The sequence below is a fragment of the Oncorhynchus gorbuscha genome, linkage group LG01 (assembly GCF_021184085.1).
Source record: "Oncorhynchus gorbuscha isolate QuinsamMale2020 ecotype Even-year linkage group LG01, OgorEven_v1.0, whole genome shotgun sequence".
In the NCBI taxonomy this organism is placed as follows: Eukaryota; Metazoa; Chordata; class Actinopteri; order Salmoniformes; family Salmonidae; genus Oncorhynchus; species Oncorhynchus gorbuscha.
Genome location: NC_060173.1, coordinates 17718356 through 17740320, shown reverse-complemented (window position 1 = coordinate 17740320; position 21965 = coordinate 17718356). Strand labels below are relative to the sequence as shown.

At 45.8% G+C, this 21965-nt stretch overlaps 1 protein-coding gene across 10 annotated transcripts in view; it reads left to right on the top strand.

Moving 5' to 3' along the window:
• Positions 1–21965, top strand: part of LOC124033928 (neuron navigator 2-like) — a 179579-nt gene that overhangs the window by 41205 nt on the left and 116409 nt on the right. For 3 of the 10 annotated variants that reach the window (XM_046346437.1, XM_046346446.1, XM_046346401.1), the window contains exon 1: positions 5871–7056. The exons of 1 other annotated variant lie outside the window; for it this stretch is intronic. In XM_046346437.1, coding sequence (XP_046202393.1) covers positions 6811–7056 — 246 coding nt within the window. In that variant the 5' untranslated portion in view covers positions 5871–6810. Of the gene's footprint in view, positions 1–5869; positions 7057–21965 lie in introns of those variants that run through there. 6 more of the 10 variants (XM_046346418.1, XM_046346390.1, XM_046346467.1 and 3 more) reach the window with 4 other exon arrangements.

Here is a 21965-nt window from a genome sequence, read left to right as displayed (position 1 = left end):
GAGGTAATTAAAATACAGTACCCTGTGTATGTAAAGAATGATAAGGCAAGAAAAGATGACAAAATTAAGCTCCTTATGGAAAATCAAGAGACACGTTTTGCTGACTATTACAAAAATGGGAACATCAGCAACCTTATATTCTACACAAACCATCCTCTGGCATGGCACAGTGCTATATAAGCACACTACCCCTTTGTTAAGAGAGGGGGGGTTAACGAGGGGTGGAAACTCCGGATACTTGACAACGAGGACTCTGAGTCAGCTAATATAAATCTGGAACAGTAATGGTACAGGGTAACCCCAAACCGTTTCAGCTAGACTTTCACCTAATCAAAGAATTAGCCCAGCAGGAGAAGCTCTCCCTTGAGAAAGATACCCCCACCCTGAGTGGGTCAGACCAGACCTCTTCATTATATAACCCCACAGACGAGCCACCCCCAGCAGAAAGTCAACCTCCCAGGTGTTAGCATTCCCTCCCCCATATGCCCCCCTAGGCACAACTATGACAACATAACCAACAAAAACGGGTCACAACTCCTGCAGCTCTGTCATACACTGGGTATGTACATAGTCAATGGTAGGCTTGGTAGGGACTACTATGGTAGGTACACCTATAGTTCATCTCTTGGCAGTAATACTGTAGACTACTTTATCACTGACCTCAGAGCGTTCACAGTCAGCCCACTGACACCCCTATCAGACCACAGCAAAATCACAGTCTACTTGAACAGAGAAATACTCAATCACGAGGCATCAAAGCCAAAGGAACTGAGTAACATTAAGAAATGCTATGGATGGAAGGAATGCAGTTTGGAAACCTACCAAAAAACAATTAGGCAACAACAAATTCAATCCCTTTTAGACAATTTCCTGGGTATAAAACGTTCCACTGTAATAGTGAAGGAGTAAACTTGGCAGTAGAAAATCTTAACAGTATATTTGACCCTCAGCTTCCCTATCAAAACTAAAAATCTCAAATAGAAAACCGAAGAAAATGAACAACAATGACAAATGGTTTGATGAAGAATGCAAAAATCTAAGAAAGAAATTGAGAAACCTATCCAACCAAAAACATAGAGACCTGGAAAACCCGAGTCTACACCTTCACTGTAGTGAATCACTAAAACAATACAGAAATACACAACGGAAAAAGAAGCAACAGCATATCAGAAATCAGCTCAATGTAATTGAAGAATCCATAGACTAACCAATTCTGTGAAAATTGGAAATCACTAAACAAACAACAACACAAAGAATTATCTATCCAAAATGGAGATGTATGGGTAAACCACTTCTTCAATCTTTTTGGCTCTATAACAAAGAATAAAGAGCAAACATATACAGGATCAAATACAAATCTTAGAATCAACTATTAAAGACGACCAGAACCCACTGGATTCTCCAATTACCTTGAATGAGCTACAGGACAAAATAAAAACACTCCTTAATGAAATTATCAAATATACAGACAACAAATTCCAATTGGCTATACCAAAACTCTTTAACATCATCCTTAGCTCTGGCACTGTCACGTTCTGACCTTTATTTCCTTTGTTTTGTATTCATTATCTCGTATGGTCAGGGTGTGAGTTGGGGTGGGCAGTCTATGTTTGATTTTCTATGATTTGGGGATTTCTATGTTTCGGCCTAGTATGGTTCTCAATCAGGGGCAGGTGTCATTAGTTGTCTCTGATTGAGAATCATACTTAGGTAGCCTGGGTTGCACTGTTTGTTTGTGGGTGATTGTCTATGTTGATTGCTTCTTTCAGCACAGTTCTCATTAGCTTCACGGTTGTTATTTCGTTTATTGTTTTTGTATAGTGTTTCAGTGTTCAGTGTTTTCTTTATTAAAATTCATGATGAACACATACCACGCCGAATTTTGGTCCTCCGATCCTTCTCGCCTCTCCTCTTCAGATGAAGAGGAGGACGACCGTGACAGGCACCTTCCCCAATATTTGGAACCAAGGACTGATCACTAGAAAAGTCTGCAGCACCCGGACTCACCCCACTAAAATCTGAAGTCAAATGTCTACTGTTTGCTGATGATCTGGTGCTTCTGTCACCAACCAAGGAGGGCCTACAGCAGCACCTAGATATTCTGCACAGATTCTACCAAACCTGGGCCCTGACAGTAAATCTCAGTAAGACCAAAATAATGGTGTTCCAAAAAGGTCCAGTCGCCAGGACCAGAAATACAAATTCCATCTAGACACCATTGCCCTAGAGCACACAAAAAAAACATCAGCACCACAGGTAACTTCCACAAAGCTGTGAACGATCTGAGAGACAAGGCAAGAAGGGCATTCTATGCCATCAAAAGGAACATAAAATTCAACATACCAATTAGGATCTGGCTAAAAATACTTGAATCAGTCGTAGAGCCTATTGCCCTTTACGGTTGTGAGGTCTGGGGTCCGCTCACCAACCAAGATTTCACCAACCAAGATTTCACAAAATGGGACAAACACCAAATTGAGACTCTGTATGCAGAATTCCGCATACTCTGTGTACAACGTAGAACACCAAATAATACATGCAGAGCAGAATTAGGCCGATACCCGCTAATTATCCAAATCCAGAAAAGAGACGTTAAATTCTACATTCACCTAAAAGGACCTACAGAGAGATGAACCTGGAGAAGAGTCTCCTAAGCAAGCTGGTCCTGGGGCTCTGTTCACAAACACAAACACACCCCACAGAGCACCAGGACAGCAGCACAATTAGACCCAACCAAATCATGAGAAAACAAAATGATAATTACTTGACACATTGGAAAGAATTAACAAAAAAAAACAGAGCAAACTAGAATGCTATTTGGCCCTAAACAGAGAGTACACAGTGGCAGAATACCTGACCACTGTGACTGACCCAAACTTACGGAAAGCTTTGACTATGTACAGACTCAGTGAGCATAGCCTTGCTATTGAGAAAGGCTGCCGTAGGCAGACATGGCTCTCAAGAGAAGACAGGCTATGTGCACACTGCCCACAAAATGAGGTGGAAACTGAGCTGCACTTCCTAACCTCCTGCCCAATGTATGACCACAGTAGAGACACATATTTCCATCAGATTACACAGATCAACAAGGAATTTGAAAACATCCCCAATTTTGATAAATTCCCATATCTACTGGGTGAAATACCACAGTCTGCAATCATTGCAGAAAGATTTGTGGCAACCAGTAAAGAACAAACATCATTGTAAATACAACCCATATTTATGCTTATTTATTTTCTCTTGTGTACTTTAACCATTTTTAAAACACTGTATAGTGTATACATAACATGACATTTGTAATGTCTTTATTGTTTTGAAACTTCTGTATGTGTAATGTTTACTGTTAAGTTTTATTGTTTATTTCACTTTTGTATATTATCTACCTCACTTGCTTTGGCAATGTTAACATATGTTTCCCATGCCAATAAAGAATCTTGAATTGAATTGAAATTGAATTGATAGAAATAGTGTTTTGGAAAGAAAAGACACAAAGGATGCTGGTCTGTATTTTTTATTTTTTTGCACACATGCGTGTGCAGACATTCACAGACATGCATTCATTCAGCTTTCCTTTAGCTAATTCATTCAGCTCTCAGCTGCATACAAAGGATTTTGTCTGTAGTGCTCACGCACATTGACGGACAGGTTGGTGGTTTTGTAGCATCCACCTTTCCGTTAATTCTAAACTCATTGGCTGGCAGGATTGAGGTGACTGGATCTTCCTACCCCTGTGTTGTGGCACATAGAAGGATGAGAGGGTTCAGGATTTAAAACCTTCTGATGTCCTGCAGTCTTAAGCTCCCAATGTTATCACCAAGCCAATGGGTCTGGCCCAGAACAGCACAGTATGTTGTCCGTTAGATTTGAGCAGGTGCCCAGAGACCATCTGGAAGTGGCTTATCCCCCCCCCCCCTTCTCTCGCTCTCTCAGGAATGGAATAAGTCACTAATGTGGTCAGAGGAGTGGTCCATAATGAAAATCAGCCCTTGATTTCTAATCGGGTTGACTAGCAGCGTTCCAACCAAAATGCAGCTAGTATACTATCAATCCAAGTTCACTATGTGACGTGACTGAGTTAGCTGAAGTTGGCTAGCTAGTTTGCAAGTGGCAAGAGTGTTAACCAACCTGCATAGTAAACATTTAGTTTAGAACGGACGACCAGTCCTTTTGCTTAGCAGCTTTTCAAAAATAATTAACGACTGGGTGGCGTCTGTAGCAACAGATTTTTGTCCGGTCTATATCTTCTGGTGGAATTGTATGAATTTATTTATCAAAATAATGTTTTAATGAAAATATGTCATTCATTGTTATTTTTAATATGTTGGTAACAGTTTTATAAGACCCTATCAGAGACGCTACAACACAGCGGGTCACTGTGTCACCCGGGTGATCAGTGAGGTGAAGGTTTGAGTCGTCACGAACATAAACACACACAGTGGGGATGAGGCCTTCACCTCACCTGACGAGGCAGTCACATACGTCAACATTGTAGTAGCATGCACTCATAGACCTCTAAAGCACATTCATTTATATTATGCACTGTACGATCAATACACATGCTTTTCAATCAATATGGAAGTTGTTTTTCAGCCAGGTGTGTCGGATAGAAACGAAGGCAACCTAGCTAGGTCTGTACAGAATACAGATGACAGTGCATGAGAGTGAACTGAGTGGAGGGTTGACTGCTGTACAGTACATAGTCACTGGTAAGCCTATGAGTGTCACTGACCATTAATAAAGGGGTCTTTGGGTTACCCGATTGTCCAGTGGATTAGCGATTAGCCTGTGATTTCTCCAGATTACATGACCTTCGATTAGTGTGACCTTTGCTTTCACAGGCAGGGAGGATAGAGTGTCCTTTTAGAGGAGTATGAAAAGCTCATGGTTTGTGTTGACACACGGCAGTAGAGAGAGTTCTGTTGTACTTGCACCCACAGGGATTACAGGGTTCAATCCACCGGCTGGAGGAACTGCTGGCTGCAGCACTATTTGAAACTCACAAAGCTTCTGTCAGGGCTGGCTCTGAATAATAACACATCTCCCAGGCTCAGTCTGCTGACTAATGTTTACATGACACTGAGAATCAACTGTACAGACTTACAAAGAACATAGAAAAGCACTTGACAATGTCATATTCATCCTTATGCACATCAAAATGAAAGTTATTGGTTTACTGTTCTGGCACTGGGGTGTTAACAGTTGAGTTCCAAGCTGTGGGAAACATAAAGCCCAGGGAGGGGGGCACCAGTACTGGAGCCCCTCCCCTGCTGCAGAGATCAGCAGAACCAACCCAGCACTCCCCCTCTCCTTTATACAACAGTCTGGGCACTGGGCCAGTTAGAACAACACACTGTAATAGTGTTAGATAGGGCTCCTCTCCCACTTCACATTATCAGTGTAATAGTGTTAGATATGGCTCCTCTCCCACTTCACATTATCAGTGTAATAGTGTTAGATAGGGCTCCTCTCCCACTTCACATTATCAGTGTAATAGTGTTAGATAGGGCTCCTCTCCCACTTCACATTATCACTGTAATAGTGTCAGATAGGGCTCCTCTCCCACTTCACGTTATCAGTGTGCTCTCCTTACAGAGAGAGGGGGGGTGAGAGAGGGAGGAGAGAGAGAGAGAGAGAGAGAGAGATACACAGAGAGAGAGAGAGAGAGAGAGAGAGAGAGAGAGAGAGAGAGAGAGAGAGAGAGAGAGAGAGAGAGAGAGAGAGAGAGAGAGACTGGGATAAATGTTGTTTGTGGTGCTGTGCCATCATGTGATGACTGCGTTGGCTGGCCAGGCTGTCTGTATTGACTACTTGACACGCTGAGGGAGGAGGAGGATACTACTGTACGTCCCACCAGGCAGCCACCCAACGATCTTTAGTCATTAGAGTCTCTAATACACATCTGCTCCCTGCCTGGCCAAACAGAGCTCTAATCTTTCTGAACTATGCATCGCATTCACAGTCGTTTCCATCTCCGCCTATAGCCTATCCTGTTTTTTTTCTTCTCTCTGCTACTGGACAGGCTCTGAGACTGGTTTCTTCTTCTCTCTGCTACTGGACAGACTCTGAGACTGGTTTCTTCTTCTCTCTGCCACTGGACAGACTCTGATACTGGATTCTTCTTCTCTCTGCTACTGGACAGACTCTGAGACTGGATTCTTCTTCTCTCTGCTACTGGACAGACTCTGAGACTGGTTTATTCTTCTCTCTGCTACTGGACAGACTCTGAGACTGGTTTATTCTTCTCTCTGCTACTGGACAGACTCTGAGACTGGATTCTTCTTCTCTCTGCTACTGGACAGTCTCTGAGACTGGGCTTTCCTTTTTCACGCATTGAGGGACTGATGTGAGAACAGCGCCTGATTAATCCAGGACCAGGGAACACTACAGTTACTGTTACGCTGTACTGTACCTCTGGAACAAAACAGGTGGGGGGAGGAACCCAGAAGAACGTGCTCATCGCTGTGGATGGTTCCAGAACCTCGTTAAAACCCAGAGAAGGATGTGACTTGGCAGCCTGTCAGAGGGAGTTGTTCTCATCGAAAGGTTTACTTTTGGACTGTGTGTGTGAGTGTGTGTGGGTGTGTGTGTTTGTGAGTGTTTGTGCCACATAGAGTCTTCTGTTGTACATGTGTGTATACAGGCTGACCTACCCCAGCTGTGGAACCTCTGTGTGAGCGTAAGCCTGCATTTTGGCTAACCTTCTTAGACAATTAAAAAGAGAGAGAGAGAGTGTGAGTGCTTGCATGTGTGTGTGTGAGTATGTGAGTGTTGAGTGGTTTCTGAGACGTGCTCTGAAAGAAAGAGCGGAAAATGCCGGCCATTCTGGTCGCCTCTAAGATGAAGTCGGGACTGCCCAAACCGGTGCACAGCGCCCTGCCCATTCCTCAGCTACAAAACAATGCCAGGTCCAGGACCTCCATAACTCACAGGGCCAGCCACCTCAGACACAGCCCCCTAAAAGCCCCTCACCAGCAGGGAGAACGCCGAGGAGAGGAAACGACCACCCCCACTAAAAGGCTCTCAACCACAGGGAGTGACGACCAAGAGGACCCTCAGGTCAGAGCACAGTTCTTCTCAACCTTATCTGGTTACGTACTTAAACTAGGACTAAAGGACGAAACTTGGAGTAAATGAGTAAACTAGGATAAAAGCTGGGATCTCTGCACCTGTTCTGAAGTTGGACAGCGAACACTATCGGCATTTGAGCAGCGTTACTGGCGTTGTGTGTATTTCTTAGTGGGCAGCAGCTGCGGTGTACCTGAGAGATGTAGGCTAATGGGGCTAAGGCACATAGTTATGAATGGTGTGTGTGTGGTCGGTGCTGTAAACATATGTCACAGGATAAAGCATTAATCAAATGTTGTTTGAGGCTACGGTAGTAGAAAGGGGAGGGGTTAAGAGTCTGATCAGATGGTCATTCAGCGATGCAGATAGAGAACGACAACCCTTCTAAATGTTGTTTGAGGCTACGGTAGTAGAAAGGGAGGGGTAGTAGAAAGGGGATGTTGTTTGAGGGTTAGAAAGGATAATCTGATCAGATGGTCATTCAGCGATGCAGATAGGGAACGACAACCCTTCTAAATGTTGTTTGAGGCTACGGTAGTAGAAAGGGACTCTGATCAGGGTTAATAGTCTGATCAGATGGTCATTCAGCGATGCAGATAGGGAACGACAACCCTTCTAAATGTTGTTTGAGGCTACGGTAGTAGAAAGGGGAGGGGTTAATAGTCTGATCAGATGGTCATTCAGCGATGCAGATAGAGAACGACAACCCTTCTTCTAAATGTTGTTTGAGGCTACGGTAGTAGAAAGGGGAGGGGTTAATACTCTGATCAGATGGTCATTGATGCAGATGGAACGACAACCCTTCTAAATGTTGTTTGAGGCTACAGTAGTAGAAAGGGGAGGGGTTAATAGTCTGATCAGATGGTCATTCAGCGATGCAGATAGGGAACGACAACCCTTCTAAATGTTGTTTGAGGCTACGGTAGTAGAAAGGGGAGGGGTTAATACTCTGATCAGATGGTCATTCAGCGATGCAGATAGGGGACGACAACCCTTCTAAATGTTGTTTGAGGCTACGGTAGTAGAAAGGGGAGGGGTTAATACTCTGATCAGATGGTCATTCAGCGATGCAGATAAGGGGACGACAACCCTTCTAAATGTTGTTTGAGGCTACGGTAGTAGAAAGGGGAGGGGTTAATAGTCTGATCAGATGGTCATTCAGCGATGCAGATAGGGAACGACAACCCTTCTAAATGTTGTTTGAGGCTACGGTAGTAGAAAGGGGAGGGGTTAATACTCTGATCAGATGGTCATTCAGCGATGCAGATAGGGGACGACAACCCTTCTAAATGTTGTTTGAGGCTACGGTAGTAGAAAGGGGAGGGGTTAATAGTCTGATCAGATGGTCATTCAGCGATGCAGATAGGGAACGACAACCCCTCTAAATGTTGTTTGAGGCTACGGTAGTAGAAAGGGGAGGGGTTAATAGTCTGATCAGATGGTCATTCAGCGATGCAGATAGGGAACGACAACCCTTCTAAATGTTGTTTGAGGCTACGGTAGTAGAAAGGGGAGGGGTTAATACTCTGATCAGATGGTCATTCAGCGATGCAGATAGGGGACGACAACCCTTCTAAATGTTGTTTGAGGCTACGGTAGTAGAAAGGGGAGGGGTTAATAGTCTGATCAGATGGTCATTCAGCGATGCAGATAGGGAACGACAAGCCTTCCTTCATCGGCTGTCTTCACACTGTCACTACTATGTGGAGTTACAGTTTTTTTCAATTGCTAAAACACAATTTCTGAAACCTTGCTCCATTTCCTGAAAACATTACACACAAAACCTCATCTTCCAGCACTATTTACATAACTTCTGACTCCTCTCTCTCAAAATGAAACATTCACCTCAAAACAGTTTTACCTGTGTTCAAAATCAAACACTGCTCTCAAATCATAAAGAAAGTGATCAAAACGATATACACTCTCAAGCAGTCAGTAAACAATACACCGAAAAATAGAAAACACATTGTTCAAAACATACAATTCTCAGGGAGAAGTACATTTTTAATCTAAAAAAATATTCATATTTAGTAGCTCAAAATTGATCAGAAATTACTACTCTGCTTTGCACTTTGCAATTTTGTTTTTTGTTCTTCCTCCTCCTTGTACCCCTATTTTTACAGTACTGTACCCTGCATCTCACAAACGTGTCCTTTGTCTCTGTGATACGGTAATTCTTGTTCTTTGTTGATATGAACCTGCAACCAGTCAAAATCTATTGATCAGTCAGTATTGTTAATAAATGGAAAGCACAATGTTCAGGGCCATACAATTTGTCCATTGTACAGTATACAGCCTACAATGCACTGTACTACAGTATACAATACTAAAAGGGACAAAAATCAAAGGAGTAAACATGTGATCAATGTGCTTCTTCTTGTCTTTGGGCTGGTTCAGGCCAGAGCACTTCGTCGACATCACAAGACATATTGTCCCTCCTGAGGCAACGGGGGAAGAAGCCTCTTGTGTGCCGTATCCAGCCCTGACATGATTCCTCACCTATATCACCACAGGCTAAATCCATGGCTTCAGCAGATTTACTCTGGTGTAGGGTTGTCTATCATACACTTTCCATCTCCAAGAGGAGAAAAACTCCTCAATCGGATTCAGGAAAGGCGAGTGTGGAGGGAGGTACAAGTTCATAAACTGCCCATTGATGTTAAACCATTCCCTTACCTGAGCAGCTCGGTGGAAACTGACATTGTCCCACACTATCACATAGGTGGGAATGGGATTCTCATTTAGCTCTTGACCCTGCTGCTCTTGAACTTGCTGCTCAAATAAAATATCTCTTAGATTGGCAATAAATCTTAGAAGGTGCCTGGTGTTACAGTATATGTGTAACATGGTGATGTAGAACACCATGGTTGCTGATAGCAGCACAGATTGTGACATTGACACCTCATTGACCAGGGACTTCAACAATGGCCCGCTGTCCAATCATGTTTCGGCCTCTCCTTCTCCTCTTTGTTAGATTGAAGCCTGCTTCATCGACAAAGATGAACTCATGAGGTCTGTCCAAGGATTCCATGTCAAATCTTGTCTGTGTAGAAATACAATATACTGTATGTAGGATTCATACAGAAGTCGTACAGAGACAGTGCTATACTGTAGAGTACAATTAGGCTTCTGATTCACATACATTGTATGTACTGAAGAGTAATGTCATTCACATAGTATGTGTTAGTACTGTAGAACATCTGTATTACAGTAAATGTTTCTAAATGTACACTTACTTGCACATACTGAGCTCGAAGTTCTTTCAACCTTGGTGAGTTGCGCTCAAAAGGTACTCTGTATACTTGTTTCATTCGCATCCTGTTACGATGGAGGACACGGTCAATTGTGTAAAAGCTCACACTGTCGATTCCCTGGAAGTGTGTGTTGTCTTGTATCACTCGTTCCTGGATTTCTCTGAGTCGTATTGTATTATCTTGAAGGACCATGCCAACTATAACGGCCTCTTGCTCCCGAGTGAATATAGTTGTCCTTCAACCTTCATGTGGCAGCCTTGCAATTCTACAAAACGTAGTTGTGCAGTTACAAAACATACAGTGATTAACTTTACAAATGTCTATTGAAACAGCTGCATATAGTGTAGTACAGTAAACTTGCAATTACAAAAATACAGCAGTGTACTGTACCTGTTCTCTTCTCTGAATGTCCTTACTATGGTGGACACAGAACATCGGCTCAAATTGGGTTGCAATCTAAGTCCTGCTTCCCTCATTGTCAGTCCTTAGACAAGAACATGGTCTATAACTGTTGCTCGAATTTCATCAGATATTTCCACTCTGTCTTCCTCTTCCTCTTCGTCCTCCTCTTCCTCTTTCTTTATTCCTCTTTCTTGCCCTCCTCCTCCTCACTCACCTCGCATACACACTCATCCTCGTCCTCTCACATTGTTTCTTCTATCCATTCTCAGACTTTCTCCTTCCCACCTTCAACAACCTGTTTGGTCTCTGAACTGGATTATATTGGTTGTGTCACATCATTTGAAACAGGTTCAATCCATTTTGAGAGGTTGTGTTCAATCAATGACATTTGTTCTCTATTTGTATATGATTGTTGCCACTTGTGTTTACCAGTATGGATGACGTGCATTAGAATGCAGAATGTGTTTTGAGAATGAGAATGTGTTTAGAGTTTTGCTGAAAAGTCTAAGTGAGATCTGCTAATGGTGTTTTATCATGTGAAACGGTTTAAGGTATTGACAACAGACTGCATAATTAGCTAAATGAGTCCAGGCAACTGAGAACTTTGTTCAGCCAATGGGTTTTAGTGTTTTAGCAGTTGAGAAAAACTGTAAATGCAAAGAAGTGTTTCTTTGAAATCTGCTACAAGGCATTCATTTGAATAGATATCTAATTCATGTCACAGTCTTTGACTTGTCCCTGTGCGAAAGTAACTGACTGAAGCCTGCAGTGAAAATAGAATACTACAGCAGGCTTTAACCATATGGCAGTTCTTGTGGGCCTTTATGGTGGTCTGGTCCTGGGAAGGAGTAGAGAGCGAGAGAGAGAGAGAGAGAGAGAGAGAGAGAGAGAGAGAGAGAGAGAGAGAGATGCAGCAAGAGAGATGGAGAGAGATGCAGCGAGAGAGATGAGAGAGATGGGGAGATGTAGCGAGAGAGAGAGAGAGAGAGAGAGAGAGAGAGAGAGAGAGAGATGCAGCAAGAGAGAGAGATGCAGCAAGAGAGATGGAGAGAGATGCAGCGAGAGAGATGAGAGAGATGGGGAGATGTAGCGAGAGAGAGAGAGAGAGAGAGAGAGAGAGAGAGAGAGAGAGAGAGAGAGAGAGAGAGAGAGAGATGCAGCAAGAGAGATGGAGAGAGATGCAGCGAGAGAGATGAGAGAGATGGGGAGATGCAGCGAGAGAGAGAGAGGTGAGAGAGATGGGGAGATGCAGCGAGAGAGAGAGAGAGAGAGAGAGAGAGAGAGAGAGAGAGAGAGAGAGAGAGAGAGAGAGAGAGAGAGAGAGAGAGAGAGAGAGAGATGAGAGAGATGGGGAGATGTAGAGAGAGAGAGAGAGAGAGAGAGAGAGAGAGAGAGAGAGAGAGAGAGAGAGAGAGAGAGAGAGAGAGACTTTTGGTCTTTCTTTATTGAAACATTCTTAATTCATTTAAAACTCACCCCCCCACTCCTAAAATAAATAACAAACAAAAAATAAAATAAATAAATAAATACAAATACACAAAAACCCTCTCCTACAACCGTATATCCAAAACATCTTCCCCAGCAATACAGACAGCCCCCCCAACACACCATATCTCCTCAAACATCTCCACACATTTGATCATTTTATAGAACTCAAACTCAACCCTAAGGCGCGCAGAGACCATCCCATGAAACAGTAGTAAAGGGTCTGTTATCCCCCCACCTTTGACCCTGTTCCTCCTTGTTAGCCAAATAGCTAACTTTGCCTGAGCAAACAGAAAATTCAACAAAACACATTTTTCTTTCTCCTTACTCGAATACCTGTATCCCATTATAAACATCCCAACAGCAAAACCACCCCCAACCTGTCACACAGACATTCCAACAGAGACATTAATGGCATTAACCTGGTGCACACAGAAAACACATGAATTACAGTTTCTTTCATTTGACAGAAAGGACACCCCTGCCCAATTCCCGGATCAACCCGTGCCAACCAGCTGTTAGTGGCCAGGGCTCCATGAAGAACCCTCCACTGGAGGTCCCCTGACCTCTTTGGTACTGGGGGTTTGTAGAGCCCCCTCCATCTAAAACCCACCATACTCTCCGCCCCCACATACCCCCTGCCACTGATGTGCCTTCACTCCTGTTAGGCTTCTAATGCTCCTCACCTTAACGCAGAGGTTGTAGAGGGCTTTACCTCCCACCCCTCAAACTCCCCCAGGCTCGGAGTGTTAAAATCTAACAAGTCCTCCAGACCCCCTTGCCAGTCTCCAGTCTCTGCCGTCACCTGCAGTGGCGGGAACATTGGTGGCCCCTCTCCCTTTGGCCTCTCAAACACCCCCCTTACCGGCTCAGACAGTGCCTCCTGGACCTCCTCCAGGAATCTCTCCAGCAGCCTAAGAGACGTTATTCCTGTTTGTTGCGCCAAGACCTCCGGGGTTTTCCACCCCTCCTCTCCCAGCAGTCTCAGGTCACCCAGCCTTTGTAAACCCCCTGCCATCAGTTGCCTCTGCAGGGTGGCCGACTGAACCGATCTCAAAGGGATGGCTGGGTTGTGGAAGATGGGCTCCTCCCACACCCACTGCCCAGGCTCCACACCCCTTCTCGTGTGGGCCTTAGCAGCTGCCAGGCCCTCAGCACCGCAGAGTAAAACTCTGAGAGACCTGCTGTACTCAGCCTCTCCAGCTTCATGAGGAACAGCTGCCGGTCCAACCCTAATCCGCCAGCTCTCCTCAGCAGCGCATGCTGGTTCCCTCCAGCCAACATCAGTGTGGTACAGCAGTCTCTGCACCGCCTTTAGTCGGAAAGCAGCCATCCTGCTCTCCAGTTCCACCAGGCCCTGTCCTCCTTCGTGGACGGTCATGTACAAAACTGCTGCCTTCAGCCAGTGATGTCCCGACCAAAAAAGTCCCCCAGCTTGCAGGTCTGCAGACCAGCGGGGGGTTGAGGACAGCCAGTTTATGCCACAAGGAAGATGCCACCAGGTTGTTGATTATCAGCACCCTCCCTCTATATGACACTTGGGACAGGAGCCACCTCCACCTGGCCAGTCTTGACACGACTGCCTGTGTCAGCCCCTCCCAGTTCTTGCTGACCCACCTCTCCGAGCCCAGGTACACCCCCAACACTTTAAGCCCTTCACAACCCCACTGCAAACCCCCTGGAAGCAGAGGAGGAGCCCTATCCCCCATGCCCCACATAACAGAGCTTTGCTCTTTCCCCAGTTTACCTTAGCTGATGAAGCTCCCTCATACACCTTCAGACTGGTCTCTAGTTCCTGCATATCTTGCCCATCCCTGACCATCACAGAAACATCATCTGCATATGCTGAGACTGCAATTCCTGTCACCACATCCATGCCTGTCCAGCACACTCCCCGCAGTCTCCTGCGTAGCAGTCCTAAAAAAGGCTCAATGGCTAGTGTGTACAGCTGCCCAGATAGAGGGCATCCTTGTCTAATGCCCCGTCTCACCCAGACTGGCCTACTGAGCCCCCTCCCACCTTAACCATACATGACGCCCCAGCATACAACAGCTTCACACAGGTCACAAAACTCTTCCCAAACCCAAACACAGACATCACATTAAACAGATACTCATGATCCACTCTATCAAAAGCCTTCTCTTGATCTAAAGAGACCAGTCCAAAGTTCACATTAGAACCTCTCGACAAGTCCAACATGTCCCTAATCAAGAACAAGTTGTCCGTGATTGAGCGTCCCGGTACACAATATGTCTGGTCCTTGTGTATTATAGAGTCCAGATGGGACTTCAGTCTGTTAGAGAGGACCTTGGCAAAAATCTTGTAGTCCGCACAGAGTAATGCCACAGGCCTCCAGTTCTTAAGTTCACACAAGTCCCCTTTTTTGGGCAAGAGAGTCAGAGCCGCCCGACGGCAGCTCATCGGCAACTCTCCTACCCCGACGCATTCTTGCAACACGCAAAAGAAATCCTGTCCAATTGTTCCCCAGAATTTTTTGTAAAATTCCACTGGAAGTCCATCAACCCCGGGTGCACGACCGGGGACATCTGGGTTACTGCCTCTGCCAGTTCATGTGACAACAGAGGAATGTCCATTTCATCCCTCTGTGCCCGAGAGAGCTTAGGGAGTCCTGCAAACAAGACCTGAGCACACATAGGATCACACATTTCTGCCCTATACAATTCAGTATAAAACTCCACAGTCCGCTCCCGCATCTCCCCCACCACAGAGGTCACCCGCCCATCAGACAGCCGTAGACAATGCATACCCTTGGCTTCACTGCTCTGTCTTTCCAAACCAAAGAAGAAGGAGCTGGGAGCATCCATCTCCTTGAGCATGGAGAACCTAGCTCTTACAAGTGCTCCCTTTGCTTTAACCTGGAAAAAACTGCCCAGGTCCCTACGTAATTCGGCTAAGTTAGCCTGGAGGCCTACATTGCCTTGCCCCACCATCTCTACCTCCATCTCACTAATACACCGCTCTAGTTCCCCCAATACTCTCCTAGCCTCTGAGGATGAGAGAGCTGTGTACTGTTGACAGAAAAGCCGAATTTGCACTTTCCCCACATCCCACCACTGACTCAGAGACTCATACTCCTCTCTTCGCTGCCCCCATCTTTCCCAAAAAGTCTGGAAACCTGAGCAAAAAGTGGCATCTTGTAAGAGCTTTACATTGAACTTCCAATAAGATGCCTGCCGGGGCCCTGGTGAAATAGACAGCCGAGCCATGGTTATGTGGTGATCCGAAAACCCCACTGGGAGAATGGTAGCACCCAGAAGCCTATTGCTCTGATTCCTGGACATGTAAAAACGATCAAGTCGAGCTGCACTCACCCTAGCCCCAAAAACCTTCACCTACGTATACTGTCTTGTGTTTGGATGTTTAGTTCTCCAAACATCCACTAGGTCAAACTGATTAAAGATGTCCCTTAACACTCCCACTGACACTGAATGAGGCTCTTCCCCATTTCTGTCTTTTGTAAAATCCATTGTACAGTTCCAGTCACCTCCGATCACCAGCGTCTCCTCAGGCGCTACTTGTGAGAGTTCCTGTCTAAGACTCCCAAATAGAACCCCTCTTTCTCTCCCTGTGTTAGGTGCATACACATTTATAAAGACAAAACACATGTTGTTAATTTCTGCTTTAATAACAAGCAACCTACCCCTACACACCTCCTTTGAGGAGCAAATTTTTACAGCCAGACCCGGTGCAAAAAGGACTGCCACCCCTGCACTAAGATTTGTCCCATGGCTCAACACACTTGCCCCTTTCCACCAGAGCCCCCAATCAACTTCATTCACCACATCACTATGCGTCTCCTGCAGAAACAAAACCTGTACTTGTTTATGTTTTACATATTCACTCAACACACTCCTCTTTCCCGCATCTCTGGCGCCATTTATATTGAGCGAGCCTACCCGAAGAGTCTCCATAAGAAGTGGGAGAAAAGCCAGCAGAGAAATAGACCAATAGCAAAGCTCAAAAAGCCCCAGTGTCAGTAATAAATTAAACATTTAAACAGTGTCTGAAGGTAAACCTTTACGCACTGTTGTGACCCACTTCCTCAACCTAAACCGTTTCTTGGGTGAGAGGACACTATGCCCCTCATTTCTCATAGCATGTTGTACTGATCTTACAAACTTTCTAGGATCAGGAAAAAAAGCCTCAAGATTAACTGTTTTCCCCTTAGTCTCATTCAGGAACCTTGTCAGTTCTCTCAATGTGTACTTAGACCCCTCTGGTTGACTGGCTGTCAGCTCCGGGCCAATTGAAGAGGAGTCTGAAAAAAATACCTCCTCATCCTCTTCCTCAGACTCACTTTCCTCCTCTTCTCTATCTCCCACCCTGACCACCTGCCCTTTCTCTCTGGTTAGGGCCTCACCCACAGCAACAGGCAACATTTCCATGGTGCCTTTGTCCACACCCTTTTTCTTTTTCCTCTTGACACCCTCCTCCCCTAATCTCTTACACTTCCCCACTATACTCTCCTCATCCACTAGAATAACCTGACTAGACGCAGTATCATCTGCACCACCCTCCATAGCATGACTAGGGCCAGCCTCAGCTACAACACCCTCCATAGCATGACTAGGGCCAGCCTCAGCTACAACACCCTCCATAGCATGTCTAGGCCCAGCCTCAGCTACAACACCCTCCATAGCATGTCTAGGCCCAGCCTCAGCTACCCCACCATCTCTAGCCTGACTAGACCCAGCCTCTGCTTCTCCACCATCTCTAGACTGACTAGGCCCAGTCTCATCTACACCACCATCTCTAGACTGACTAGACCCAGCCTCTGCTGTCTGCATCTCCTTACCCCCTGCATTTTGACCTCGATTTCCCCACCTTGCGCTCGTACCCTCCCCTTGTCTATGGCCTTTATGTGGGCACGCAAAGCTCTTGTGCCCCAAATCCCCACATTCAAAACACCGTAGACTATCTGTGCTGGCAAAACCTGCATAGAGCCCCTCCCCATGCCTCACTTTAAAATGCACATTTAGCTGTTGCTCATTATTGTTCAGAAACATAAACACTTGCCTCCTGAATGAAACAACGTGCTTAACGGCATCTGCCTGAAAACCTGCTGACAGTACACGGAAACCGCTAGCAAACTTACCAAAACGACTCAGCTCTTTCCTAATTTGATCATCCGTAATAAACGGAGGCAAATTTGCCACTACAACTCTTGTTGAAGGGGTAGAGAGAGGTGAAATTGACACCAACACATCCCTTACAAATATTCCGCTAGCAATTAGCCTACCGACCAAATTAGCCCTTTTCATGAACACAACCACAGCCTTGTTCATTCTAGAAGCAGAATGTATAAACTCAGCTCCTACCTGTTCACCGACCGCAAGCAGAACCTCCTCCACCTTAACTCCGTTCTCAGGAACACACCTGAATCCATGCTGCATCGACAGCGTCTCCTGCGCGCTAGGCTGAGAAGCCATTGCGCACACTAGACCTTGCAACCCCCCGGAACGTTACTCTGTCCTCTTCCACCCTAACTTTGAAAAAAAAAACTTTGGATACCGCTAAAAACAAATATTGCATTAACCCTCCACCATAGAAAATAACATGTAAAGAAAAGAATAGAATCAAGAAAGTTAGTTAGGATAGAGCTTTCCACACCAAACACTCAAACTCCAAAAAACACCCAGCATGCACCGAGAGAGAGAGAGAGAGAGAGAGAGAGAGAGAGAGAGAGAGAGAGAGAGAGAGAGAGAGAGAGAGAGAGAGAGAGAGAGAGAGAGAGAGAGTAGGTTAATTCCCCTTGACGTTGGCCTGTGTGAGCGGCAGACAGATGGACTTTAAGAGCACGTCACATCTGGTCTGGTTGATGTCTAGCTGACGTTTACAATGTGCAGCAGGATGGACTATGAAACACATGCATGTGTGTGTGCGTTTGTTTGTGTATGCCTTAATATTCATATATTTGCAGAACTGTACCAAGTTGATAGTTCAATTGAAAGTGACTGAGGCTGTTCTGAGGGCAAAAGGGGGGATAATGATTATTGCCCAGTAGTTAAAAACAGATAGACGGACGGTCGGTCGGACGGACGGACGGACGGACGGACGGACGGACGGACGGACGGACGGACGGACGGACGGACGGACGGACGGACGACAGACAGACAGACAGACAGACAGACAGACAGACAGACAGACAGACAGACAGACAGACAGACAGACAGACAGACAGACAGACAGAGATGATGTTGTGCTTCATGTGGTGGAGAGGATGAAAGACATGGCTGTATAGCCTATCAGTACACAGTTAGAGTGAAAGACATGGCTGTATAGCCTATCAGTACACAGTTTGAGTGAAAGACATGGCTGTATAGCCTATCAGTACACAGTGTGAGTCAAAGACATGGCTGTATAGCCTATCAATACACAGTTAGAGTGAAAGACATGGCTGTATAGCCTATCAGTACACAGTTTGAGTGAAAGACATGGCTGTATAGCCTATCAGTACACAGTTAGAGTGAACAGCGGTCAGGGGGTTTTCTCTAGCGCTCTATTTGGAGTGACTGCACTGTGCTGTGCTGTACTGTGCTGTAGTGTAGTGCTGTAGTGTAGTGTAGTGCTGTAGTGCAGTGCTGTAGTGAAGTGTAGTGCTGTACTGTGCTGTGCTGTAGTGTAGTGTAGTGTAATGTAGTGTAGTGTAGTGTAGTGTAGTGTTGTGTTGTGTTGTGCTGTAGTGTAGTGCTGTAGTGTAGTGCTGTAGTGTAGTGCTGTAGTGTAGTGCTGTAGTGTAGTGCTTTAGTGTAGTGCTGTGCTGTAGTGCTCTGCTGTGTTGTACTGTAGTGTAGTGTGCTGTGCTGTGCTGTAGTGCTCTGCTGTGTTGTACTGTAGTGTAGTGTGCTGTGCAGTGCTGTGCTGTAGTGCTCTGCTGTGTTGTACTGTAGTGTAGTGCTGTGCAGTGCTGTGCTGTAGTGCTCTGCTGTGTTGTACTGTAGTGTAGTGTGCTGTGCTGTGCTGTAGTGCTCTGCTGTGTTGTACTGTAGTGTAGTGTGCTGTGCAGTAGTGCTCTGCTGTGTTGTACTGTAGTGTAGTGCTGTGCAGTGCTGTGCTGTAGTGCTCTGCTGTGTTGTACTGTAGTGTAGTGTGCTGTGCTGTGCTGTAGTGCTCTGCTGTGTTGTACTGTAGTGTAGTGTGCTGTGCTGTGCTGTAGTGCTCTGCTGTGTTGTACTGTAGTGTAGTGTGCTGTGCTGTGCTGTAGTGCTCTGCTGTGTTGTACTGTAGTGTAGTGTGCTGTGCTGTGCTGTAGTGCTCTGCTGTGTTGTACTGTAGTGTAGTGTGCTGTGCTGTGCTGTAGTGCTCTGCTGTGTTGTACTGTAGTGTAGTGTGCTGTGCTGTAGTGCTCTGCTGTGTTGTACTGTAGTGTAGTGTGCTGTGCTGTGCTGTAGTGCTCTGCTGTGTTGTAGTGTAGTGTGCTGTGCAGTGCTGTGCTGTAGTGCTCTGCTGTGTTGTACTGTAGTGTAGTGTGCTGTGCTGTGCTGTAGTGCTCTGCTGTGTTGTACTGTAGTGTAGTGTGCTGTGCTGTGCTGTAGTGCTCTGCTGTGTTGTACTGTAGTGTAGTGTGCTGTGCTGTGCTGTAGTGCTCTGCTGTGTTGTACTGTAGTGTAGTGTGCTGTGCTGTGCTGTAGTGCTCTGCTGTGTTGTACTGTAGTGTAGTGTGCTGTGCTGTAGTGCTCTGCTGTGTTGTACTGTAGTGTAGTGTGCTGTGCTGTAGTGCTCTGCTGTGTTGTACTGTAGTGTAGTGTGCTGTGCTGTGCTGTAGTGCTCTGCTGTGTTGTACTGTAGTGTAGTGTGCTGTGCTGTGCTGTAGTGCTCTGCTGTGTTGTACTGTAGTGTAGTGTGCTGTGCTGTGCTGTGCTGTAGTGCTCTGCTGTGTTGTACTGTAGTGTAGTGTGCTGTGCTGTGCTGTAGTGCTCTGCTGTGTTGTACTGTAGTGTAGTGTGCTGTGCTGTGCTGTAGTGCTCTGCTGTGTTGTACTGTAGTGTAGTGTGCTGTGCTGTGCTGTAGTGCTCTGCTGTGTTGTACTGTAGTGTAGTGTGCTGTGCTGTGCTGTAGTGCTCTGCTGTGTTGTACTGTAGTGTAGTGTGCTGTGCTGTGCTGTAGTGCTCTGCTGTGTTGTACTGTAGTGTAGTGTGCTGTGCTGTGCTGTAGTGCTCTGCTGTGTTGTACTGTAGTGTAGTGTGCTGTGCTGTGCTGTAGTGCTCTGCTGTGTTGTACTGTAGTGTAGTGCTGTAGTGTAGTGCTGTAGTGTAGTGCTGTGCAGTGCTGTGCTGTAGTGCTCTGCTGTGTTGTACTGTAGTGTAGTGTGCTGTGCTGTGCTGTAGTGCTCTGCTGTGTTGTACTGTAGTGTAGTGTGCTGTGCAGTGCTGTGCTGTAGTGCTCTGCTGTGTTGTACTGTAGTGTGCTGTGCTGTGCTGTAGTGCTCTGCTGTGTTGTACTGTAGTGTAGTGCTGTAGTGTAGTGCTGTAGTGTAGTGCTGTGCAGTGCTGTGCTGTAGTGCTCTGCTGTGTTGTACTGTAGTGTAGTGTGCTGTGCTGTGCTGTAGTGCTCTGCTGTGTTGTACTGTAGTGTAGTGTGCTGTGCTGTGCTGTAGTGCTCTGCTGTGTTGTACTGTAGTGTAGTGTGCTGTGCTGTGCTGTAGTGCTCTGCTGTGTTGTACTGTAGTGTAGTGTGCTGTGCTGTGCTGTAGTGCTCTGCTGTGTTGTAGTGTAGTGTGCTGTGCTGTGCTGTAGTGCTCTGCTGTGTTGTACTGTAGTGTAGTGTGCTGTGCTGTGCTGTAGTGCTCTGCTGTGTTGTACTGTAGTGTAGTGTGCTGTGCTGTGCTGTAGTGCTCTGCTGTGTTGTACTGTAGTGTAGTGTGCTGTGCTGTAGTGTAGTGTGCTGTGTTGTACTGTAGTGTAGTGTGCTGTGCTGTAGTGTAGTGTGCTGTGTTGTACTGTAGTGTAGTGTGCTGTGCTGTAGTGTAGTGTGCTGTGTTGTACTGTAGTGTAGTGTGCTGTGCTGTAGTGCTCTGCTGTGTTGTACTGTAGTGTAGTGTGCTGTGCTGTGCTGTAGTGCTCTGCTGTGTTGTACTGTAGTGTAGTGTGCTGTGCTGTGCTGTAGTGTGCTGTGTTGTACTGTAGTGTAGTGTGCTGTGCTGTAGTGTAGTGTGCTGTGCTGTAGTGTAGTGTGCTGTGTTGTACTGTAGTGTAGTGTGCTGTGTTGTACTGTAGTGTAGTGTGCTGTGTTGTACTGTAGTGTAGTGTGCTGTGTTGTACTGTAGTGTAGTGTGCTGTGTTGTACTGTAGTGTAGTGTGCTGTGTTGTACTGTAGTGTAGTGTGCTGTACTGTAGTTGTACTGTGTTGTAGTGTAGTGTGCTGTGTTGTACTGTAGTGTAGTGTGCTGTGTTGTACTGTAGTGTAGTGTGCTGTGTTGTACTGTAGTGTAGTGTGCTGTGTTGTACTGTAGTGTAGTGTGCTGTGTTGTACTGTAGTGTAGTGTGCTGTGTTGTACTGTAGTGTAGTGTGCTGTGTTGTACTGTAGTGTAGTGTGCTGTGTTGTACTGTAGTGTAGTGTGCTGTGTTGTACTGTAGTGTAGTGTGCTGTGTTGTACTGTAGTGTAGTGTGCTGTGTTGTAGTGTAGTGTGCTGTGTTGTACTGTAGTGTGCTGTGTTGTACTGTAGTGTAGTGTGCTGTGTTGTAGTGTAGTGTGCTGTGCTGTAGTGTAGTGTGCTGTGTTGTACTGTAGTGTAGTG